This window comes from Lagenorhynchus albirostris, chromosome 2 (assembly GCF_949774975.1).
Source record: "Lagenorhynchus albirostris chromosome 2, mLagAlb1.1, whole genome shotgun sequence".
Classification (NCBI taxonomy): domain Eukaryota; kingdom Metazoa; phylum Chordata; class Mammalia; order Artiodactyla; family Delphinidae; genus Lagenorhynchus; species Lagenorhynchus albirostris.
Window position 1 is genome coordinate 70,537,711 of NC_083096.1, and position 22,738 is coordinate 70,560,448.

General features: G+C 41.1%; 1 protein-coding gene across 5 annotated transcripts in view; it reads left to right on the top strand.

Moving 5' to 3' along the window:
* Positions 1-22,738, top strand: part of DCAF8 (DDB1 and CUL4 associated factor 8) — a 45,003-nt gene that overhangs the window by 16,555 nt on the left and 5,710 nt on the right. For all 5 annotated transcript variants that reach the window (XM_060135218.1, XM_060135244.1, XM_060135208.1 and 2 more), the window contains 8 exons: positions 1,624-2,294; positions 3,262-3,402; positions 4,483-4,577; positions 11,003-11,113; positions 19,821-19,893; positions 20,420-20,477; positions 20,990-21,097; positions 22,478-22,608. In XM_060135218.1, coding sequence (XP_059991201.1) covers positions 1,624-2,294; positions 3,262-3,402; positions 4,483-4,577; positions 11,003-11,113; positions 19,821-19,893; positions 20,420-20,477; positions 20,990-21,097; positions 22,478-22,608 — 1,388 coding nt within the window. The remainder of the gene's footprint in view (positions 1-1,623; positions 2,295-3,261; positions 3,403-4,482; positions 4,578-11,002; positions 11,114-19,820; positions 19,894-20,419; positions 20,478-20,989; positions 21,098-22,477; positions 22,609-22,738) is intronic.

Sequence of the window (22,738 nt, forward strand, 5' to 3'; positions counted from 1 at the left end):
TTTCACACTGTACTCTTAGTTGAGGTGCTATTTGAAAAGAGCTGTTTGTGTGTATCTCCCAACCTTCTGTCACTACTTGAACCAAAAAGTGTGTGTATTGTTTATCTGTTTTCTTTATTGGGCTTTGCCTAAGAGTTCATTGAAAAGAGGTTCCATTGCTTCAAAGATCTTCAGAAATTATTGCTCTAATCCAGATGACTAAGCAAGAAGATATTCCCATTTTGAATCCTTAAACATCAATGTGGTATTGGAGTTGAATAGCTTATACCAGTCACACATAGCTGGTCAGCCTTTCCTACCTAATAGCCTTTACTTCTGGCAAGATAAAATTTATTGTCATCTGAGGAAAGGAGGCCATGAGCAGCTTTAAAATCCTCATTCACCTCCTTCCTTTCTTTACATCTTGACCTTAGTTTGGAAGTTGTGGTCCTTTTGGCCCTAGATAATTGCCAAAGTGCTCACTAGAATATGATTTGGCTGTTAGATAGGAGAATTCGGTATCTAATTTTGGGGATTATATTGCTCAAAGTGACCCAGTTATTTTATAACTACCAATATGGCAGACCTAGAATATGAACTTTTCTTTTCAGGTCCTGCTGTAGTAGCCCTGCTTTTTATCAATTTTATTTATGCTTCCTGATAAAACTTTGTCTCACTAGAATTCCTGTATCTAAAACTAGTAATACGATTATTAAATTAATGGAAGTAAGGCAGAATACATTTATCAGCAAAAAAGAGAGCAAGAAGCCACTCAAATGGTCACAATTTCCACTTGTCCCTTGCACTTCCTTCTGGATCCTTGGGGGAAGAAACTGTAGGGTTTAAGAGGTGGGAGGTAGTGGTGCTTTCTCGAAGTGGTAAATAGTCCAACTCTTGCTGGGGATGGCTGTTCTTTTTTAATTTATTTATTTTTATTTATGGCTGCGTTGGGTATTTGTTGCTGCGTGCGGGCTTTTCTCCAGGTGTGGCGAGCAGGGGCTGCTGTTCGTTGCGGCACACGGGCTTCTCATTGGGTGGCTTCTCTTGTTGCAGAGCATGGGCTCTAGGCGCACGGGCTTCAGTAGTTGCGGTGTGCGGGCTTGGTAGTTGTGGCTTGCAGGCTCTGGAGCGCAGGCTCAGTAGTTGCGGCACAAGGGCTTAGTTGCTACGCGGCATGTGGGATCTTCCTGGACCAGGGCTTGAACCCGTGTCCCCTGCATTCGCAAGCGGATTCTTAACCACTGTGCCATCAGGGAAGCTCAGGGATGGCTGTTCTTTTTTCTTATGTTCAGCTTAATTATGTGCTATAACTAATGGATGCCCATCTAGCAAAATAGAGCCTAAGGTAGTTGTATCAGGCATACTTTTATAAAATCTGCCAGTGCTTTGCTTCTTGAGAATTTATTATAATCTTTGGTTGTCCTGCAGTTCTTTATTTGTGTGTGACTTTGGTTTTAATCTTTTCAAGATTCCCTCTCAGAAGGTACTGTTTATAAGCATATGTAATGAAAACATTTTGACCAAAGTTGGTTTCTGGGTCTTTTGGTGTGATGATTTTTTAGACTAAGGAGTGGGAATCCTTCTGGTCACTATCTTATTTCCTTATTTTTCCCCCTCACCTACCCATTCCTCACTAACATGCAGGAAGCCTGTCTAGCAGTCCAGAGGAGATGTCTGGTGCTGAGGAGGGGAGGGAGACATCCTCAGGCATTGAAGTGGAGGCCTCAGACCTGAGCTTGAGCTTGACCGGGGATGATGGTGGCCCCAACCGCACCAGCACAGAAAGTCGAGGCACAGATACAGAGAGCTCAGGTGAAGACAAGGACTCTGACAGCATGGAGGACACTGGCCATTACTCCATCAATGATGAAAACCAAGTCCATGACCACTCAGAGGAAGAAGAGGATGAAGAAGAGGAGGAAGAAGAGCATCCTCGTCGTCGTGTACAGCGCAAGCGGGCAAACCGTGACCAGGACTCATCAGATGATGAGCGGGCCCTGGAGGACTGGGTGTCCTCGGAGACCTCAGTCCTGCCCCGACCTCGCTGGCAAGCCCTTCCTGCCCTTCGGGAGCGGGAGCTGGGTTCAAGTGCCCGCTTTGTGTATGAGGCTTGTGGGGCAAGAGTCTTTGTGCAGCGTTTCCGCCTGCAGCACGGGCTTGAGGGCCATACTGGTTGTGTTAATACCCTGCACTTTAACCAGCGCGGCACCTGGCTGGCCAGTGGCAGCGATGACCTGAAAGTGGTGGTTTGGGACTGGGTACGGCGACAGCCAGTATTGGACTTTGAGAGCGGCCACAAAAGCAATGTCTTCCAGGTGAGGCGAGGGAGCAGATTGGCAACTGAGAAAATCAGGCACGAGTTAGACAAACCTGAGCTGCTGCCTGGAGTAGGAGTGATAGTGAGTTGTGGTAGGATTTAGATATCAGGACTCGGTCCTTCCTTGGCTCCCATAATGACTTAGAGGAGTTAAATACACTGAAAGACTCATGGCACCCTTTTGTTTCCTTGAGCACAGAGACTGTTAGAAGCCTCATTATAATAGAAAGGGTGCTTGGAAATCATCAGGAAGGCACTAAGTGCCGTGCTAGGAGGCGTTATAATACAAGAGCAGAGGCTCTTGAACCAATCTAGTTGAGTTTAAATCTTGGTCCAACCCCTTAACTAGCTATGTGATCTTGGGCAAGTTTATTTAACCTCTGTCTTCAGTTTATTTACCTATAGTATAGGGCTAATAACATACAGGATTATGAGGATTAAATAACAGTAGAAGCTAAGCAGTTAGAACCGTGCCTGGTACTTAATAAACGTTTGATAAATATTGTTAATATTGTTATTCTCTGGAAGTTTTACTTACCAGCCCCATCCATCATATGGTACTAGCCATTTATCCCTAAGCATGTTCTCTTTCCTTCCCCAGTATCCCCTCTAGTTTCCTTTTTCTTTGTAGCAAGTTTATGTTTACTTCCTGAATCAAGGAAGATTTTCTCCTTTTTCCCTTACCTTTCTTTCTTACTGGGTATAGTCCTAGTTCACCTGAGCACTCATACCAGTTCACCCTTCTAGAAGCAACAGAAATCCTCTCATATCAGAAATTTTTTCTTTTCCTCTCCTTTAACCCTTGGAAGAAATTGGACTTGAGCCAACTGTATAAGAGCAGGAGGTCTAAGTTTCCAGCTGTTGTGTAGCAAAAGTGGGTGATTTGGGGTTGTCATCATGTTTTTCCCTCTCAAATTCACCTCTTCAATTTCTCTTGTCCCTTTTTTTTATTCTTAACATCCCAGGCCAAGTTCCTTCCTAATAGTGGTGATTCCACCCTGGCCATGTGTGCCCGTGATGGGCAGGTTCGGGTAGCAGAGTTGTCTGCTACACAGTGCTGCAAGAATACAAAGCGTGTGGCCCAGCACAAGGGAGCATCCCACAAGGTAAGTAAGCCCTTGCCCCAAAGTTTGTGCAGTTCAGCTCCTCTGTGGATCTCAGCCAAAGCCCTCCAGTATCTCTGTCCATTGTGTCCCCTTTGTTGTGGTCACCTCCATCACTTCTTTCAGTCCTAGGATTTGTAGGTAAGATGGGAGAAAAAGCAGCCACACTAAACTTCTCAGAAGGCAAGAATTTGAGAGATCTCTAGATCTTGCACATGCAACATTCACCTGATAATACTTAACTCCTAAGCTGAGCCATGGTTGGTTTGGAGATCCTTGAGGTCTCCTGTGCCTTCCAAACCTTTAAAATTTACTCCTATTGTATTTAGAACATTTTAACAGCTCTAAGGTGCTAGCTGTTGGCTTCTCATATGTGAGAGCTCCAGCTTTTCTGCTCACAACTCTCAGTGCATAAACAGTACTATTTCTGGAAGCCCTATTTAGAGCTGGGAATATAGGCCAAATAATCATGATGGCAGCCAGTGAGGAGCCAAGAACTGCCTAGTCTCAGAGTAGGCACTGTTTTCTTCCATGCCGTGGAAGGAGGATGGTCCTCTTTTTTTTTTTTTTTTTTTACAAACCCTAAGCAAATATGTAGGTGGACCTGGAGTATGCTTTCCTCCCCCATGGCTCAAGAAATATGAAAATTACTATTTCTTTGATTCTTAAGACTACCCCCAACCCACTAGATAACTAACTTTTAGAACTAAGCTGTAGGGAATGAAACTTGGGTGCCATTTCTCTTCCCACCTGAGAGTGTGGAATTGATTTTGAGGATGAGCCCTAATGGCGGTGTTTTCCTTTGGTATCACTGTTCAGATCCCTTGGAGACTTAATTAAAATAGCAAATCACCTGTCCTTTTGACTTGTATAGAATAAACAAGCTGTGAATAATTCACACAGAGCAAGAGAGAATGGGCTTATTAAATTATCTTCTTTCCTGGGATTTTACAACAAAAAAGGCAGATGTTTCTCTTGCTGAGACATTTTAAATGCAGCCCTTTGTAAAGATAAAGGAATGAGTTAGACAACCTCTAATTTTAATCTTTAGAAACCTCATGCTTTCCCTTTTTTCTCCTTCAGTTGGCCCTGGAACCAGACTCTCCCTGTACGTTCCTATCTGCAGGTGAAGATGCAGTTGTCTTCACCATTGACCTCAGACAAGACCGGCCAGCTTCGTAAGTATAGCAATAGTATTTTTACAGAACTGGATTTCTTGGCTTTGAAAATATTGCATGTGTCCTAGGTAATGCTCAACTCTCTGGTCCATCAGAATGGTTCCTTTGTATTTATGATAAGAAACAGATGAGTTTAGGGCAATTCCTTATTTCTTTGTTGTTGTCTCTTTCTCAGCAGTAAAATACTATTCGCCTGTCTTCATTTCTAAAGCAGGGTTCAGTTATCTTATTATATGTGGGCTTTAATAACTGGATGATCTTCCACTCTCCATTCACTTGGGTGCCACTCAGCTTCCCCACAAGAAGCATGTTCCTAGCAACTTAGAGATATGCTCCTATGTAGTTTTCACTTCAATTTTGTGTAGAAATGTAAAAATTAAATGATAATTCTTGAACAAAAATATTGGTAATTGTAGTAGAACTCTATCATATCACAGCTCATTTTTACTTGAATCAGAGATTCATAGGTAAATTATATCCCCTTTTAGCTATGTGATATCATAGAAAGAGCATAGCATCTTATTTGGATCCAGGCAGACCTAGATCAAATCTCAACTTGGGCACTACTAGTAATGACCTATATAACCTTTCTGAACTTCAGTTTCTTCAGCCTCACTATGGGTATAATCAGTCAGTCTTATTCTCTCTTTTTCTCGTTTCTGTGAGGATTATTGATAAATGTGTTTGATACCTCAGCATAGTGTCTGGCACCATGGTTGGAACTTATTGAATTGTAGCTACTAATTATTTCAGTTTTCTTTTTTCATTTTTATTGCTCTTATAATAAACAAATATATCTTGTTTTAAAAACTCAAATAATGAAGTATATGGACAAAATGTAAATGCTCCCTCATGTATACCTCCCCTGCCCACCACTTTTCTAGCTATTGATAACCATTGTTAAAAATTTTGAATACCTTTTCAATCCTTTTTGTATACATTTATGTGTCTTACTATATACATGTACACTCTTCCCTCCAACATGGGATAATTGTACGTGTATATAAACTTACATACACACATGTTCCTGCAATTTACTTTTTTCACATTATGATGTATTTTGGAGAGCTTTCTACATCAGACCAAAAAGGCCTACCTAATTTTTTCTTTGTAAGCATTTTATTTATTTTTATGTGGACCATTTTTAAAGTCTTTATTGAATTTGTTGCAGTGTTGCTTCTGTTTTATGTTTTGGTTTTTTGGCCAAGAGGCATGTGGGATCTTAGCTCCCTGACCAGGGATTGAACCCATGCCCCCTGCGTTGGAAGGCAAAGTCTTAATTAACCATGGACCGCCAGGGAAGTCCCTATGGCCTACCTCAATTTTAACCATGACATCTGTGTCATAGCATTGGTGTACCACAGTTTGTTTAACGACTGCCTAGTTGATAGATTATCTACATTATTTATTGTATTGTTAGTCTTAAAAACTATCTTTTTTTTTTTTTAATATGCCATTCTGGAAGTTTATTCTAGGATCACAAAGTGAGGAAGAACTCAAGATTTCAACTTTTCAGAACTCTCCCCCCATAAAAATTATCTTAAATCTTACATGTCAATACCAATATTGAGTAAGGGGTGTCCCTAATTTACATAGCATACAAGTAAAATATAAGTTGATATAGGGAATATAATCTTAAGGCTGATTATTATTAGACTTTTATTTTTAGAGAGATAAGTATACAAAAAGTTGTCTAGAAAGTGAAAAATTTAAAATAGTGGTTAAAGGATGGAAATGTTTTTGGCTTGTGGAAAGGATATACTGGTTATTTATATAAAACTTAAGAGGATGAAGATTGAGAGATAATGAATGGATTTCTCCTGGAAAGCGAACAGGCCTGGGTGACAAGGGATCTGCCTTCTAGTACTAGCCTGCAGTTATATAGCTTTGAGAAAATCATTTAATCTCTTAAACTGAATGATGTTTGTTATTTTCAGTTCTCAAGTTCCATGATTCTGTGCTGATAATGGAACATCAGCAAGTTTTCCAGAGGGGAGTGGAAGGGCAAAGATGGAAAAAATGATATGAGTTTGTTTGGTCTGCTCTGGTACAGTGTTGTGAAGCTGAATGAGATCCTGTGGATCAGGTTCAGAGGAAAACTACTGTTAGGCCACAAGAAATTGGGAATCCGGTTCAAGTAATGGGCAGAGTACGTGACTGGCAGATAATTGAATGTGTAATGAAAAGGTGTAAGCAGAAAATCTGGCTGAGAGTTGATCAGTGGATCTAGGTGCAAGCAGTAATAGGTGGGATAGAAACTAAAAGGGGGAACATAGGAGAAACTTAGAGTAGGAGGAGGTCCAGATTCTGGCCTTAAGAAAGTTTTTGCTTTAGGGGTTGAATTAGTGGAAGGCTAGAATGAGGACTGAATGTGAAGGTCATGGCTAGAATGTGTATCCGTATGTGTTAAGCTGGTGCCTGAACATCTGCTTATATCAGAGACACTTTTTTGTGTGAAGTTGGCATAGGGGAATTTTTCTTTTGTATGTACATAATAGCTGAGATTCTGGAATCTGGTGATATTGGCTAACATCATAGTAGGAGTTGGATTTGGAGCTGTGGGTGGGATATTCATTTAGCCAGCGGAAGCTAGTTTGAGATATTCTTCAGAGGAATCCATTGGTTTGATCTGTAATTGTTTTTCCCTTTTTCCTGGAACATACCAGCCCGCTAAAGACTGCAAATTTTAAGGCAGAATTTGGTAAATTTGTTTCATATGGCTTTGTGTGCTGCCTTGCTCTGGTGTCAAAACTTTTTTTTTCCTGCTGCCATTATCAATCTTTTTTTTTTTTTTTTGTGGTACGCAGGCCTCTCACTGTTGTGGCCTCTCCCGTTGCGGGGCACAGGTTCCGGACGCACAGGCTCAGCGGCCATGGCTCACGGGCCCAGCCGCTCTGCGGCATGTGGGATCTTCCTGGACCGGGGCACGAACCCGTGTCCCCTGCATCAGCAGGCGGACTCTCAACCACTGTGCCACCAGGGAAGCCCTATCAATCATTTTTATAGCACCTCTGCATTTTCCCCATAGGGCTCAAGGTGCTCTGTGCATTTATGCATTAGGAGAGAGAATTGTTTGTTTTAGGTGAATAAATGGAGGCATAGAAAATTGAGTTCTTTGTCAGGATTAGATGACAGTGGAGCCAGTACTTCATAATCTATCCCCTCACTTTCTTCATTTTGCTTCTGCATGGTAACTGTTATGTTTGTCTGACCCTCTCCTAAAAATCCAAATTGCTGAGGAAATGAGATGTTTCTCTGAAAAAGAGCAGCAGCTGCTCCTATTCCTCTTCTATATCTAAAGCCCAAATTAGAGCTGCCTCTTCTCCATTGCTAGTTTTGTTCCTGAAACTTTTTTTTGACTTGTTTTCTGCCTTGTGTTTTGGGTATGTGTGTATTTGTGTTTTCCCTAATGACAATTATTTTTAATGACCTTTGTACACTATTCTTTTAATGGAAGGCTGCAGAGATTTTAAAATTAAATTTCTCCTTTGCCTAGAGCAGTCTAGGATGGAGTGACTTTGACCATTCAGAGAGGATGCTAACATCATTTACAAAGAAACTTATTGTCATAGTTATAGTTCTTTTCATTTTCTGTAAGCACCAGAAATGAGCAAAAGCTTAGAATTAAAAATGAAAGCTGTTATTCATAATCGCCAAAACTTGGAAGCAACCAAGATGTACTTCAGTAGGTGAATGGATATACTGTGGTATATCCAGATAATGGAATATTATTCAGCAGTTAAAAAAAAAAAAAAAGCAAGCAAGCTAAAGCCCAGTCCCTTCCTTTCCTGTCTTCCTTTTTCTATAAATTTACTAATCTTTATGATGTCATATTTGACAGGATGAACGCTTCAATCTGGGAGGAGTATTAATAGGGCCACTCTTAAGGTGGGACAAAATTATGGCTCTTTGGCCAAAATCTTCTGGCTAAAACTCTGATATTTTAAAGGTTTCCTCGGGGTCCCATGCCCTCCTAAGAATCACCCTTTTTTGTGGTACAACCAGAAGAATACTTTAGAAATAATTTTTCAGCATTAAAAACAGCTGTCTTGACAAGAACCTCTGCTCCTAATATGCTTCAAATAAGGGAAGACTAATACTGTTTTCCTTTGTATTAACCGTTGCTTGTTGTTTTTCATCGTGCATTTTTTTTTTTTTTTTTTTTTGCGGTACGCGGGCCTCTCACTGTTGTGGCCTCTCCCGTTGCGGAGCACAGGCTCCGGACACGCAGGCTCAGCAGCCATGGTTCACGGGCCCAGCCAGTCCGCGGCATGTGGGATCTTCCCGGACCGGGGCACGAACCTGTGTCCCCTGCATCGGCAGGCAGACTCTCAACCACTACGCCACCAGGGAAGCCCTCATCGTGCATTTTTAAAGCTGGGTTTTATTTTTTTTATTTTATTTAATTTTTTTTTAACATCTTTATTGGAGTATAATTGCTTTACAATGGTATGTTAGTTTCAGCTTCACAACAAAATGAATCAGTTATATATATACATATATTCCCATATCTCTTCCCGCTTGCGTCTCCCTCCCTCCCACCCTCCCTATCCCACCCCCCCAGGCGGTCACAAAGCACCGAGCTGATCTCCCTGTGTTATGTGGCTGCTTCCCACTAGCTATCTACCTTACGTTTGGTAGTGTATATATGTCCATGCCTCTTTATCGCTTTGTCACCGTTTACCCTTCCCCCTCCCCATAGCCTCAAGTCCATTCTCTAGTAAGTCTGTGTCTTTATTCCTGTTTCACCCCCAGGTTCTTCATGACATTTTTTTTTTCTTAAATTCCATATATATGTGTTAGCATACAGTATTTGTCTCTCTCTTTCTGACTTACTTCACTCTGTATGACAGACTCTAGGTCTATCCACCTCATTACAAATAGCTCAATTTCGTCTCTTTTTATGGCTGAGTAATATTCCATTGTATATATGTGCCACATCTTCTTTATCCATTCATCCGATGATGGACACTTAGGTTGTTTCCATCTCTGGGCTATTGTAAATAGAGCTGCAGTGAACATTTTGGTACATGACTCTTTTTGAATTATGGTTTTCTCAGGGTATATGCCCAGTAGTGGGATTGCTGGGTCATATGGTAGTTCTATTTGTAGCTTTTTAAGGAACCTCCATACTGTTCTCCACAGTGGCTGTATCAATTTACATTCCCACCAACAGTGTAAGAGGGTTCCCTTTTCTCCACACCCTCTCCAGCATTTATTGTTTCTAGATTTTTTGATGATGGCCATTCTGACTGGTGTGAGATGATATCTCATTGTAGTTTTGATTTGCATTTCTCTAATGATTAGTGATGTTGAGCATTCTTTCATGTGTTTGTTGGCACTCTGTATATCTTCTTTGGAGAAATGTCTATTTAGGTCTTTGCCCATTTTTGGATTGGGTTGTTTGTTTTTTTGTTATTAAGCTGCATGAGCTGCTTATAATTTTTGGAGATTAATCTTTGTCAGTTGCTCATTTGCAAATATTTTCTCCCATTCTGAGGGTTGTCTTTTGGTCTTCTTTATCGTTTCCTTTGCTGCGCAAAAGCTTTTAAGTTTCATTAGGTCCCATTTGTTTACTTTTGTTTTATTTCTATTTCTCTAGGAGGTGGGTCAAAAAGGACCTTGCTGTGATTTATGTCATAGAGTGTTCTGCCTATGAAGCTGGGTTTTAATGACACTTCTCTGGAATCTGGGAGATAGATTCTGACCTTAAGGTCTTCTCCTTTTTTTTTTTAATGTTTAATTTTTATTTATTTTTGGCTGCGTGGGGTCTTAGTTGCAGCGCGTGGGGTCTTAGTTGCAGCACGTGGGATCTTTGTTGCAGCGTTTGGACATTTTTAGTTGTGGCATGCTGACTCCTTAGTTGTGGCATGCCTGCGGGATCTAGTTCCCTGACCAGGGATCGAACCCAGGTCCCCTGCATTGGGAGCACAGAGTCTTACCCACTGGACTACTAGGGAAGTCCTCCTTAAGGTCTTTTCTATCCACTGTTTCTGTGATTCATCCTTCCCTCACTCCCTGCTCCCAGATGATTGGGAAGATGTACTTACAAGTAAAGGATAGGAAGATGTGGGTAGTATTGTCTCTTTAATGATTGGTTGTCATCATATTAGACTCAAGCTAAGGCTAATGAGGAGCAATACTTACATACACCTTTAATTTATACTTCTTGAGGAACACCAGAAAATTACTACATGTTTTTTCCATCTCCAAAGTAGCATTTAGTAAATATATATGGTGGTGGGTTTTGTTTTTTTTTCTTGTTCCAATGTACGAACAAACAAAACCACTTCTTTCTTTCTTTCCAAGTGAGAATCTGTTTGGTTTCTTATTAGCTGTGTGTGCGTTACTGTCTTTATTCTCACTTGCCATGACTATCTGGATCTTTTGGAGAATATAACTTTTATACTTTTCTACTCTTGAAGGAAACTGGTGGTGACAAAAGAAAAGGAGAAGAAGGTGGGGCTGTATACAATCTATGTGAATCCTGCCAATACCCACCAGTTTGCAGTGGGTGGACGAGATCAGTTTGTAAGGTGAGTCTGTGGCTCTTTTGTGTCTTTGAGAGTTTGAGACTGTGATGTATTGTGTACTACCAGCTTGTGTACTACTACCTTATGGAAAGCTATGAATTGCCTAGGAGTTCATTAACCACCATCTTTAATTTTTTGCCATCTTCCAAAGAGTTTAAACTTCCTCTGACATATTCTGTTCCCTAATGTAGCAATCTCTGAGGGATGGCTTAACATGTTATAGATACTATCAAGTTCTAAAGAAGTTTGATGAATTGACCAAGTTCTCCACATAGCAGCTAGGCATAAACCCAGGTTTACTAGCAAGTGCTCTCTTAGTAAATATTTTCCACCATTTTTCATATGTAAATTAACACGTACTAGAAATTTTGAATGCTGGTTTCAGATACAGAAATAATTTGACTTGGGAGTACTCATTGTGAACTTCAGGTTTTTGGCTCCCAGTATCCTGAACCACTTTTCTTTATCTTTAGTGATATCTTTGTTACTATGAACATCTTTGTTCATAGTATATCTTTGTTACTATGAACATTTCTTGTAACACTGTCTATTGAGATATATCCTGAGGAAAACAGAGTTCATGGATTCAGTTAGTTTCCTTCTGGCCCTTTGTCACAATTATATCCCATCCCTATCCAATTGGGCTATTTTTTTTTTAACATCTTTATTGGAGTATAATTGCTTTACAGTGTTGTGTTAGTTTCTGCTGTATAACAAAGTGAATCAGCTATATGCATACATATATCCCCATATCCCCTCCCTCTTGCATCTCCCTCCCCTGCCCCATCCCACCCCTCTAGGTGGTTACAAAGCACCGAGCTGATCTCCCTGTGCTATGCGGCTGCTTCCCACTAGCTGTTTTACATTTGGTAGTGTGTATATGTCGGTGCCACTCTCTCACTTCGTCCCAGCTTACCCTTCCCCCTCCTCCCGGTGTCCTCAAGTCCATTCTCTACGTCTACATCTTTATTCCTGTCCTGCCCCTAGGTTCATCAGAACCACTTAGGTTTTTTTTAGATTCCATATGTATGTGTAAGCATACGGTATTTGTTTTTCTCTTCCTGACTTACTTCACTCTGTATGACAGACTCTAGGTCCATCCACCTCACTACAAATAACTCAATTTCGTTTCTTTTTATGGCTGAAAAATATTCCATTGTATATATGTGCCACATCTTTATCCATTAATCTGTTGATGGACACAGGTTGATTCCATGTCCTGGCTATTGTAAATAGTGCTGCAGTGAACACTGTGGTACATGACTTTTTGAATTATGGTTTTCTCAGGGTATATGCCCAGTAGTGGGATTGCTGGGTCGTATGGTAGTTCTATTTGTAGTTTTTTAAGGAACCTCCATACTGTTCTCCATAGTGGCTGTATCAATTTACATTCCCACCAACAGTGCAAGAGGGTTCCCTTTTCTCCATGCCCTCTCCAGCATTTATTGTTTGTAGATTTTTTGATGGTGCAATTGGCCTATTTTTAAGTATCTTTCTTTGGTTGCCAACAGATCATCAGTTTGAAAGGGAGGAAGGAAAGCATCACTAGAAGAATGAATGACTTTATGCTTTCCTGGTGGTGGATGAAAAGCATTATCTTCCTTTTTATTTATTTATTTATAATTTTATTTATTTATTTCTGGTTGTGTTGGGTCTTTGTTGCTGCACGCAGGCTTTCTCTAGTTGCAGAGAGCAGGGGCTACTCTTTGTTTTGGTGCGTGTGCTTCTCATTGCAGTGGCTTCTCTTGTTGGGGAGGACAGGCTCTAGGCATGCAGGCTTCAGTAGTTGTGGCTTGCGGGCTCTAGAGCACAGGTTCAGTAGTCGTGGCGCACGGGCTTAGTTGCTCTGCAGCATGTGGGATCTTCCCAGACCAGGGCTCGAACCCGTGTCCCCTGCATTGGCAGGCGGATTCTTAACCACTGTGCCACCAGGGAAGTCCCATCTTCCTTTTTAAATAAGAGGATATTTTTATAACTGTATTCTGTAATTAATTTTATTAATAATCACAGGGATGGGACTAAATTTTTAGAAATACCTGAGAGATGATCTTAACTTGTTGAAGAATCCTGCCACAAGAGAACTGGGCAACTTTGTTGCTCTCTTCTTCTTCCCCTGTTTCCCTTGCCTTCTAAATTCCTTTCCTCTATTGATCAATAGCAAATGTTTAGCAGTAGTTTTTTTTTTAAGATAAGCTGTTGATCTAAAAAGGGGTAGTAGTTGTCAGAACTTTCAGGTGCTACCTCCTCCAAATCAAGCATTTACTGAATTTTTAAATTTGCATTTCCTGCTTAGAGCTCTGGATTCATGGAAAAGTCTGTGTCTCTAGATAATTCAAGCACTAGGACCTTGATGTTTGGAGGAGAGTGGAGGCATTGGCTGTATTGAGAACTGCAATTGATAATGCTTTTATCCAGAGCTAATACTTTCTCAGGGTGAGAGTGGGGCTGGAAATTAGTTTTAGCATTTCATCACAAGGAGAAATACTCAGATCTTCTATTTATTATCAGCCTCAATATCCTTTATCCCTTTGTACATGCCAAATTCTCAGCACGTAATAGCCTGTTTACACGACAAAAGCATGTGTATATTTTGAGGCACACTGATCGCCTACGAGCAGATGGCCCTTCCACACCCTAGCTCTTCTCTGATCATCCTCAATTTCTCTGGCACCTCTTCAGTTCAGCCAGTTGAATGTTTTGGAATTCCTCTTTTCTGTTTCTTTCTTTGAAAGAACTTTAGGCTCACCTGCCAGTACAAATTTGAAAATACTTTTGCTGAATATTTTATATCATAACACCATTAGCTTTCACTAGCTTGAAGGAATTCCTTTAGGGGAATACAGAGAAATAGCTTACTCATCCTCAAGACTTTCACATCATAAATACTGAATTTTAGTTTAGGATTGTGAAGGAGCATTTAAGAGAGTCATGCTTTTTTGAATATGACCAAAAAGGGGGGATGGGCAGGGAGAAAGAAAAAAGGTAGGCAAATGGAGGGTGGTATAGATTTGAGTTTCTGCCACTAAATCCTTTTTAGGTTAGTTTAAGAATTTACAGGAGTGAAGAAAAGGAGAATGTATCAGGTGAATGAATCCTGTGATAGATTTGGCAGTGTGATTGGTTGACATGTAAATTTATTGCTAAAGGATTTGGTATAGGCCCTGGTTTATAAAACACAGTCAATAGTCAGTTTGCTCCCCTATCTTTATCAGCAACATTGAGAGAACACTAGATTAAAGGCAAGTTGGGGGAAGAGGAGGTGAGGAGGGAAGAGAGAGGCTTAAGGTAACAAATTCGTGGGCACCTGGAGGCCTGTGGAGAGGAATGCAGTAAGGGTGTTCAGACAGTGCTGAAACCATTCTTTATTTGATTTAAAATGTCCAGGGTATAGGAAGACTCAATAATGTGGAGATGTCAGTTCTTCCCAACTTGATCTGTTGAGTCAGTGCAATCCCAATCAAAATTCCAGCAAGTTATTTTATGGATATCGACAAACTGCTTCTTAAAGTTTGTGTGGAGAGACAGAAGATCCAGGATATCCAACACAGTATTGAGAGAGAAGAACAAAGCTGGAAGCCTGATACTACCCAACTTCAAGACCTATCAATACTCTAAAGCTACAGTAATTCAGACAGCATTGTATTGGTGAAATAGACAAATAGATCAAAAGAACAGAAATAGAGAGCCCAGAAATAGACCCCCATAAATACAGTCAAGTTATCTTTGACAAGGAAGCAAAGGCAACAAATGGAGAAAAGATAGTCTCTTCAATATATGGTGCTGAAAGAACTGGACATCCACATGTAAAAACTGAATCTAGACATAGACCTTACACAGTTCACAAAAGTTAACTTAAAATGGATCATAGACCTGAAAGTAAAGCCCAAAACTATAAAACTCCGGAAGATAACATCGGAGAAAACCTAGAAGACCTTGGGTATGGTGATGCCTTTTTATTTTTTTATTATTATTATTTTTAAAGTTTATTTTATTTATTTATTTTTGGCTGTGTTGGGTCTTCGTTGTGGTGCATGGGCTTCTCATTGCAGTGACTTCTCTTGTTGTGGAGCACAGGCTCTAGGCGTGTGGGCTTCAGTAGTCGTGGCATTCAGGCTCAGTAGTTGTGGCTCGTGTGCTCTAGAGCACAGGCTCAGTAGTTGGGGCACACGGGCTTAGTTGCTCCATGGCATGTGGGATCTTCCCGGACCAGGGATTGAACCCGTGTCCCCTGCATTGGCAGGCAGATTCTTAACCCCTGGGCCACCAGGAAAGTCCCTCGGTGATGCCTTTTTAGATACAACATCAAAGACATCCATGAAAGAAGTAATTGATAGGTTAGACTTCATTAAAATTAAAAACTTCTGCTCTGTGAAAGACACTGTCTTTCAAGAGAATTAGAAGATAAGCCACAGACTGGGAGAAAATGCTTGCAAAAGGCACATCTGATGAGGGACTGTTATGCAAAATATACAAAGAACTGTTAAAACTCAACAACAAGAAAACAACCCAATTAAAAAGTGAGCCAAAGACCTTAACAGACACCTCACTGAAGAAGATACACAGATGACAAGTGTATGAAAAGATGATCCACATTATATGTCATCAGGAAAATGCATATTAAAACAACAGTGAGATACCACTACACATCTATTAGAGTGGCTAAAATCCAGGACACTGACAGCACGAAATGCTAGTGAGTACTGTGAAGCAACAGGAACTCTTATACATTGCTAGTGGGAGTGCAAAGTGATACAGCCGCTTTAGAAGACAGTTTGACGGTTTCTCCAAAACTAAACACACTGGTACCATACAATCCAGCAGTCAGGCTCCTTGGTATTTACCCAAAGGAGTTGAAAAGTTATGTCCACACAGAAACCTGTACGTGGATGTTTATAGCAGCTTTATTCATAACTGCCAAAACTCGGAAGCAACCAAGGTGTTCTTCAGTATGTGAATGGATAAATAAATGGTGGTATATCCAGACAATGGAATATTATTCAGCACTAAAAAGAAAAGAGCTATCAAGTCATGAATAGACATGGAGGAACCTTAAATGCATATTACTAAGTGAAAAAAAAGGCCAATCAGCCAATCTGAAAAGGCTACATACTGTATGATTCCAACAGTATGACGTTCTGGAAAAGGCAAAACTGTGGAAATAAGAAAAAGGTCAGTGGTAGCCAGGGGTGGGGTGGGGCAAGAGAGATGAATAGGCAGAGGACAGAGGATTTTTAGGGCAATGAAAGTACTCTATGATATTATAATGATGGATATACGTCATCATACATTTGTCCAAACCCGTAGAATGTGCAAGAGTGAACCCTCAGGTGAACTATAGACTTTGAGTGATTATCATGTCAGTGTAGGTTCATCCTTGGTTTAAAAAAAAAAAACTACCGTTTTGATGAGTGATTTTGATAATGGGAGGGGCGATACATGTGTGGGGGTAGGGAGTGTATGAAAAACCTCTATACTGCCCTCTCAGTTTTGTTGTAAACCTAAAACTGCTTTAAGAAAATAGTCTTAAAAATTAAAAAAAAAAATTTTTTTTTAATGTCAAGGTCCTGTCCTATGCGCAGATAATAGGGGAATTGTTTTTGTATTTGCATCACCACTGTCTAGCACAGGGCTTGGCAGTCTACACTGTGTTTGTAAATAAAGTTTTATTAGAACACAGCCATAGCCATTTGTTCACATATATCCATGACATGCTACAGTGGCAGAGTTTGGAAACTGTGACAGAGACTGGATGGCCTACCAGCTTAAAATATTTACTGCCTTGCCATTTAAGAAAAAGTTTGGGGCTTCCCTGGTGGCACAGTGGTTAAGAATCCACCTGCCATTGCAGGGGACACGGGTTCAAGCCCTAGTCCAGGAAGATCCCACATGCCACAGAGCAGCTAAGCCTGTGCACCACAACTACTGAAGCCTGTGTGCCTAGAGCCCATGCTCCCCAACCAGAGAGGCCACCACAATGAGAAGCCCACGCACCGCAACGAAGAGTAGCCCCCACTCGCCGCAACTAGAGAAAGCCCACGCGCAGCAGCAAAGACCCAACGCAGCCAAAAATTAAATAAAATAAATAAAATTTTAAAAAAAGTTTGCCAATCCCTAGTCTCAAACATCATATCTAGAATATAGTAGGTTCTTAATAAATACTTATGGAAGAAAGGGGAGGAGGGTAGGTAAAGATTTCCTCATAAAGAAGAGCATTGGATACAGAGGAACATGGAATGGTCCATACAACAAGATACTGAATATTTAAAATTTTTTACTAATTTGATGACTTGGGAAGATAATGATGTCTTAGTGACATTTGAGAGCTGTTGATTTAGACTTAGTTTAGAGGGAAAATAATCTGATTATCAGCTGCTATATTTGCTGAAGAGTAGTAATTGGTAGTACAGCAGTCTCCTGTTTGTCTTATTTTTTTATTGGTTCATTTAAAAAACATTTCCTGGATAGTCTATTTATGCAAGATATTAATGGATTATGGAGAATACTTAATTCGTTCATTTATTCATCCAGCATTTACTGAGCATCTGTTGTGTGCTAGGTACACACTTGACTAGACATAGTTTCTGCCTTCAAGGAGGATTCGGGAGAAGCAGATATATATAGGGATTAAAAATATTAAGTAACTTACCCAGTATTGCTCATCTAGTAAGTAGCATAGTATCTGAACTCAGTTCAGATGCCTTAAATATGGTGGAAACCATTTCACTGTGCTGTTCTTTCTCACAGAGGAAATATTAAAGGCAAATGGGAAGTATTTCAGGTAGAGGGAACAATATGTGTAGAATTAGGATAACAAGATGTGACATGGTATGTTCAAGGAAGCATAGTTTTTTTGTTTTCTGTATAATGCATAGGATCTTGGAGAAGTGATAGGCAGCCATACTAAGTAGTCTGGACTTTATTTAGTAGAAAGTACAAAATCACTGAAGAGATTTAAGCAGGGAATTTACATTAAATTTTTCATTTTAGACATAATTCTGGTGACAGTATGAGCAAAGAAATCAAAGGTTACTATAAATAATGTAGGCAAAAAATGCCTAAGGGTGGAGAAAGCAGATATAGTCAAGAAATATACCCAGGAAGTCAAATCGACAGGAAAGAAACTAGATACATCGAGAAAGGACCTGATTTCTGGTTTGGCCACCTGAATTTAGGATGGTGCCATTAACAAAGATTTGGGGGAAAGGGTAGGTCTAGAATGATCTTAGCTTAAAAAGGAGAATGATTTTACTTTTGGGCATTCCATTACAACATTCATTTGGCGTGTGGATATAAATCTAGAGCTCACTCAGAACAAGTGTGGGCTGGAGACACAGATTTAAGAGACATATCCACATATAGGTGGTAAAGTGTTAATGGAATTTGATTACCAAAAGAAAGTATAGAGCAGAATTCTTCCTCCCTTTTGAGTCTCTGGCCTCTTTGAGACTATAAGGAGAACCATGATCCCTTCTCCCAGGAAAAATACACATAAGCACAGTTTCTGGGCATTCACATATACTTGAACTCTAGGTTTTAAAATTTCCTTATGTAGAATCAGAGGAGTACTTAAGACCAGACCTTTGAGGAACATCAGCATTTAAGGGGTAGACAAAAGACAAGCCTATGAACAACATTAAAGGGTGGTTGGAAATCAAGGGAAAAAAGTGTTTCAGGGAAGGAGTAATGAACAATGTCAAGACAAGAGAGAAAGACCTAAAAAAGTATCTTGTTGGTATTGGCAGTTAGGTTACTGATGACTTTAGCCAGAGAAGCTTCAGTGAGTTGAAGGCCAAAGCTAGATTAGAATGGAATGAGAAATGAATAGGAGGTGAGGGAGTGAAAATGTTGAATGCAGATTGCTCTTTTCAGTAATTCTACTACAGGGGGGAAGGACAGGAAAAGCCAGAGTAGGAAAGGTCAGTGGAAGGATTTTTAGAAACGGGACAATGGTGAGGAAGAGGACTAATCAGTGAGAAATGGACTAATCAATCAAACAAGGTCCTTGGAGGGATGAGATTAAGAGCAGCTGTGGAGGGATGAGACTCTGAGATTGGAGGAGACTGATGGGTGAAGACAGAGACTAGATCTGTCTTGTTCCTCACTATATTTCTAGCACCTGGCATAATACTTGGCGCCTAATCCATGTGTCATAAATAGTTGCACAAATGATTAAAGTTTGGATTGGAAAGATGAGGAAGGTGAAGGTAGTTTGATGCTTGATGAGAATGAAGGAAGGAGAGAGTGAGTCTTGAGATATAGGTGTTGGTTTGTAATAGTTTTGGGAAGAACTAGCCAAATAAAATTTCAAAAAGGGATTCAAGACCCACTGACTTACATAAAGCATGGTCTCTGCCCAAGAGTAATAAACCGTATTGGGGAGGCAACATGCATGCAAAAGGCTCTATAATAATGTTATTTCAGTGCAGATAAACAGTAAATGATATAAAAGCTGAGAGAAGAGATAAGCCACTTCAAAATAATATAATTTAGAATTACTACTTGAAATGAGAAGTACCTGGATAAGAGTTTTGGTTTGGAAGAGGGGTGGGAGAAGATTTTTGAGGAAGAACCTGAGCCAGAAGCCTAATTGGGGAATGTCCTTTATCTGTCCTGACATCCAGCTGACTAGTGTTCCTGCCACTACATCAAATTGCAACTCTTCAAGGGATGTTTGTAAATTTTGACATTTTCATTGCTTCTTCCACTGTAGGATTTATGACCAGAGGAAAATTGATGAGAATGAAAACAATGGAGTACTCAAGAAATTCTGCCCTCATCACCTGGTAAGATTCATGAAGGGCCAGTGGCTCCAGGCTTCCCTGACTCAACCCCAAGCCTGCCCCCAAACTTGTTGGTATGGTGGGAAGAGCTTGGACTTTGGAGTCAGACACCTGGATTTGAATCCTGGCTCTACCACTTACCAGTTTTGTGATCTTGGGCAGTCACCTTACCTCTGTTAGCCTCAGTTTTCTTATTGACAAAATAGAGATACAGATAACTGCCTTGTACCATGATGGTAAGGCCTAATGAGATAATGTATATATGAAATGGCTAGCACACAGAAGACAACCAGTAGAAAGACCTCTCTCCCCGAGGTGGTCAAGTTTCATCAGTTGTTCTCCTGTCTCTATCTCTCTGTCTATCTTCTTCTCTCTCCCTGTCTCTCTCTTTTTCTCTCTCTCTGTCTCTATCTCTATCTGTCTATCTCTGGGAGAGGATATAGGGGAGTTTGAAGGAAAACCTGTTTCCTGAAGGTGGTATAACAAATGGGGGGGTGGGGCATCAGTCAGTATCTGCTCCTTATTGCAGGTGAACAGTGAGTCCAAAGCAAACATCACCTGTCTTGTGTACAGCCACGACGGCACAGGTACGTGAGCAGGGCCCAGCTCCTAGGCTGGCATGCCCCCTCTGTCTAGGGAGCTGCTGAGCCAGTGAGGCATGTGCCCTCCAGTGCTCACCACTGTGCTATAGCTCCGAGTGGAGCAGCTGGGGAGTAGTTGCTGATGGTGAGCACACAGCGGGAGGATGCAGCAGATGACCCTTGGAGATGCCAGGCACTTGCAGAATGCTGCAGATGATATTTGGCAGGGCTTGTCCTAAAGCCCAGGCTATTTGGTTGAGCAGGTTCTTATGCCTTTGACTCATTCCTGAATTAATGGGTATGATCTTCCTGGGCATTCTGCTACCCCTGGGTTGGCAGCATGTTCCTAGTCTACCCTAGACACCTGAAGTGCCTGCTGTTCCAACTGAGTAAGATGGGTGCTATACCTGGGTATTAGGAGGGGGCACTACTGGCAAGAAGCCCCACCCCAACCCCCAACTCCTGATCCTAGCTTTTTTCAGCCTTTGCCTTCACTGCTGTGTGCTTGTTCTTGGCAGAGCTCCTGGCCAGTTACAATGATGAAGACATTTACCTCTTCAACTCCTCTCACAGTGATGGGGCCCAGTATATTAAGAGATATAAGGGCCACAGAAATAACGCCACAGGTGAGACTGTCTTTCTAGGTTTCTGTACCCCAAGTCTGTTGGTTTGAAGAACCACAGTATCTCATGCAGGTTGTGCAAATAAGAACTACCTAAAGGAGTAGGCCATCTGTCACCAAGTGACAACAAGCCTAATTGGGCTGGAGTTTTCATAGTCCCTCCTGTGCTAGAGGAGAGAGGGCTCGGGAGCATCTCTCACCACTACAGGGATGTTACTTGGTCTGGATGTAAGGAGACTCGACTGACTATATTTTTCTTATGATTTCAGGTAGCTTCAGGATTAAAAGACTTATTAGGGAGTTTGGGAAAGCCCTCCTTAGTTAGTGGTACTGAATTGCCTAAAATAGGGGGGTGAGCTTGTACTTAAAGGGAAGAGGAGGGAATAATTCTTTTGAATGAGGCAGAAGAGGAGAAATGGTGATAGCACCTCACCCAAGTTTGCAGTGACGATTGGCCCTTTTTGTTCTGTCTGTGGTTCCCAAACTTTGATGTGCAATGAAGTCACCTGACAATCTTTTAAAGATACTGAAGCCTGGCTTCCATACCCATCCATTCTGACTTAATTGGTATGGGGTGCACGTTGATTAGGATTTTTAAAAAGCTCCCTTTGATTCTAATGTACAGAAAAGTTGGAATCACTGCTCTTTGTTGTTATTAGTGCTCCTGTCAGATGTCTGTCATAATGTTGACTGGGGAGAGCAGCTAGTTTTCCTTTTTTCTCTTGAGCTGGTGAGAGGAGAGGGAAAAACCTGTACTTGGATCTTAGTCCTTGGGCATACAGAAGGAAGTATTCCAGTCTCATGATTGGTATGGAACTGGATGTAGCAGTTGGGACTCCTGGTTTCTCTTACTAATTTCAGGGGGAACCCTGTTGTTCAGTCTTGGTAACACGCACAGTTCAGGTGCTTCTTATAGGCAGTTGTGGCATATACCTTCATCAGTCTTAGGTCACCTAATGACCCAGGAAGCATTGACAAGGTACCAGTGAAGCACACATACCAAGGATAATCCTAGGGCATAGGACAGTGCTGCCTAGGAGTGGGCAGAGCTGGGGCCATTCAGGTTGGGACAGGTGAGGCATTAGTGAGGCCTATGGCTGCTCCGTAGGGTGCAAACTAATGAGACTGAGGCTGTTGCTAAGGGCTGCAAACTCCTCAGCTCTATGGACCTCTTTAGGAGAATATAAATAGTCTCTGGAACTGGTGTGATTTTTATTCTGTCTATTATACATGCATAATCCCTTGATTTGTTTTGTGAAAGTGAAAGAAATTCTTTGGCTCTTAGCTGATTTAGATTTGTGAATAACTAAATTTCCTGTGAGGTAAATATATGTCGGCCTGATGCCAACTCTCATGTGGTTTATTCCTTCATTTGTCATTTCAGTAAAAGGCGTCAATTTCTATGGCCCCAAGAGTGAGTTTGTGGTGAGCGGTAGTGACTGCGGGCACATCTTCCTCTGGGAGAAATCATCCTGCCAGATCATTCAGTTCATGGAGGGGGACAAGGGAGGCGTGGTGAGTATGGTGTGCTGGGCTGGCTGGCTCTCTGCTCTCTCCAGTCATTAAGGTAGGCTTTAGCAGGGCCACTGAATTCTCACTCTGACAATGTAATACCACGTCTTAGAGGTCTAGCCAGCTAAATAAA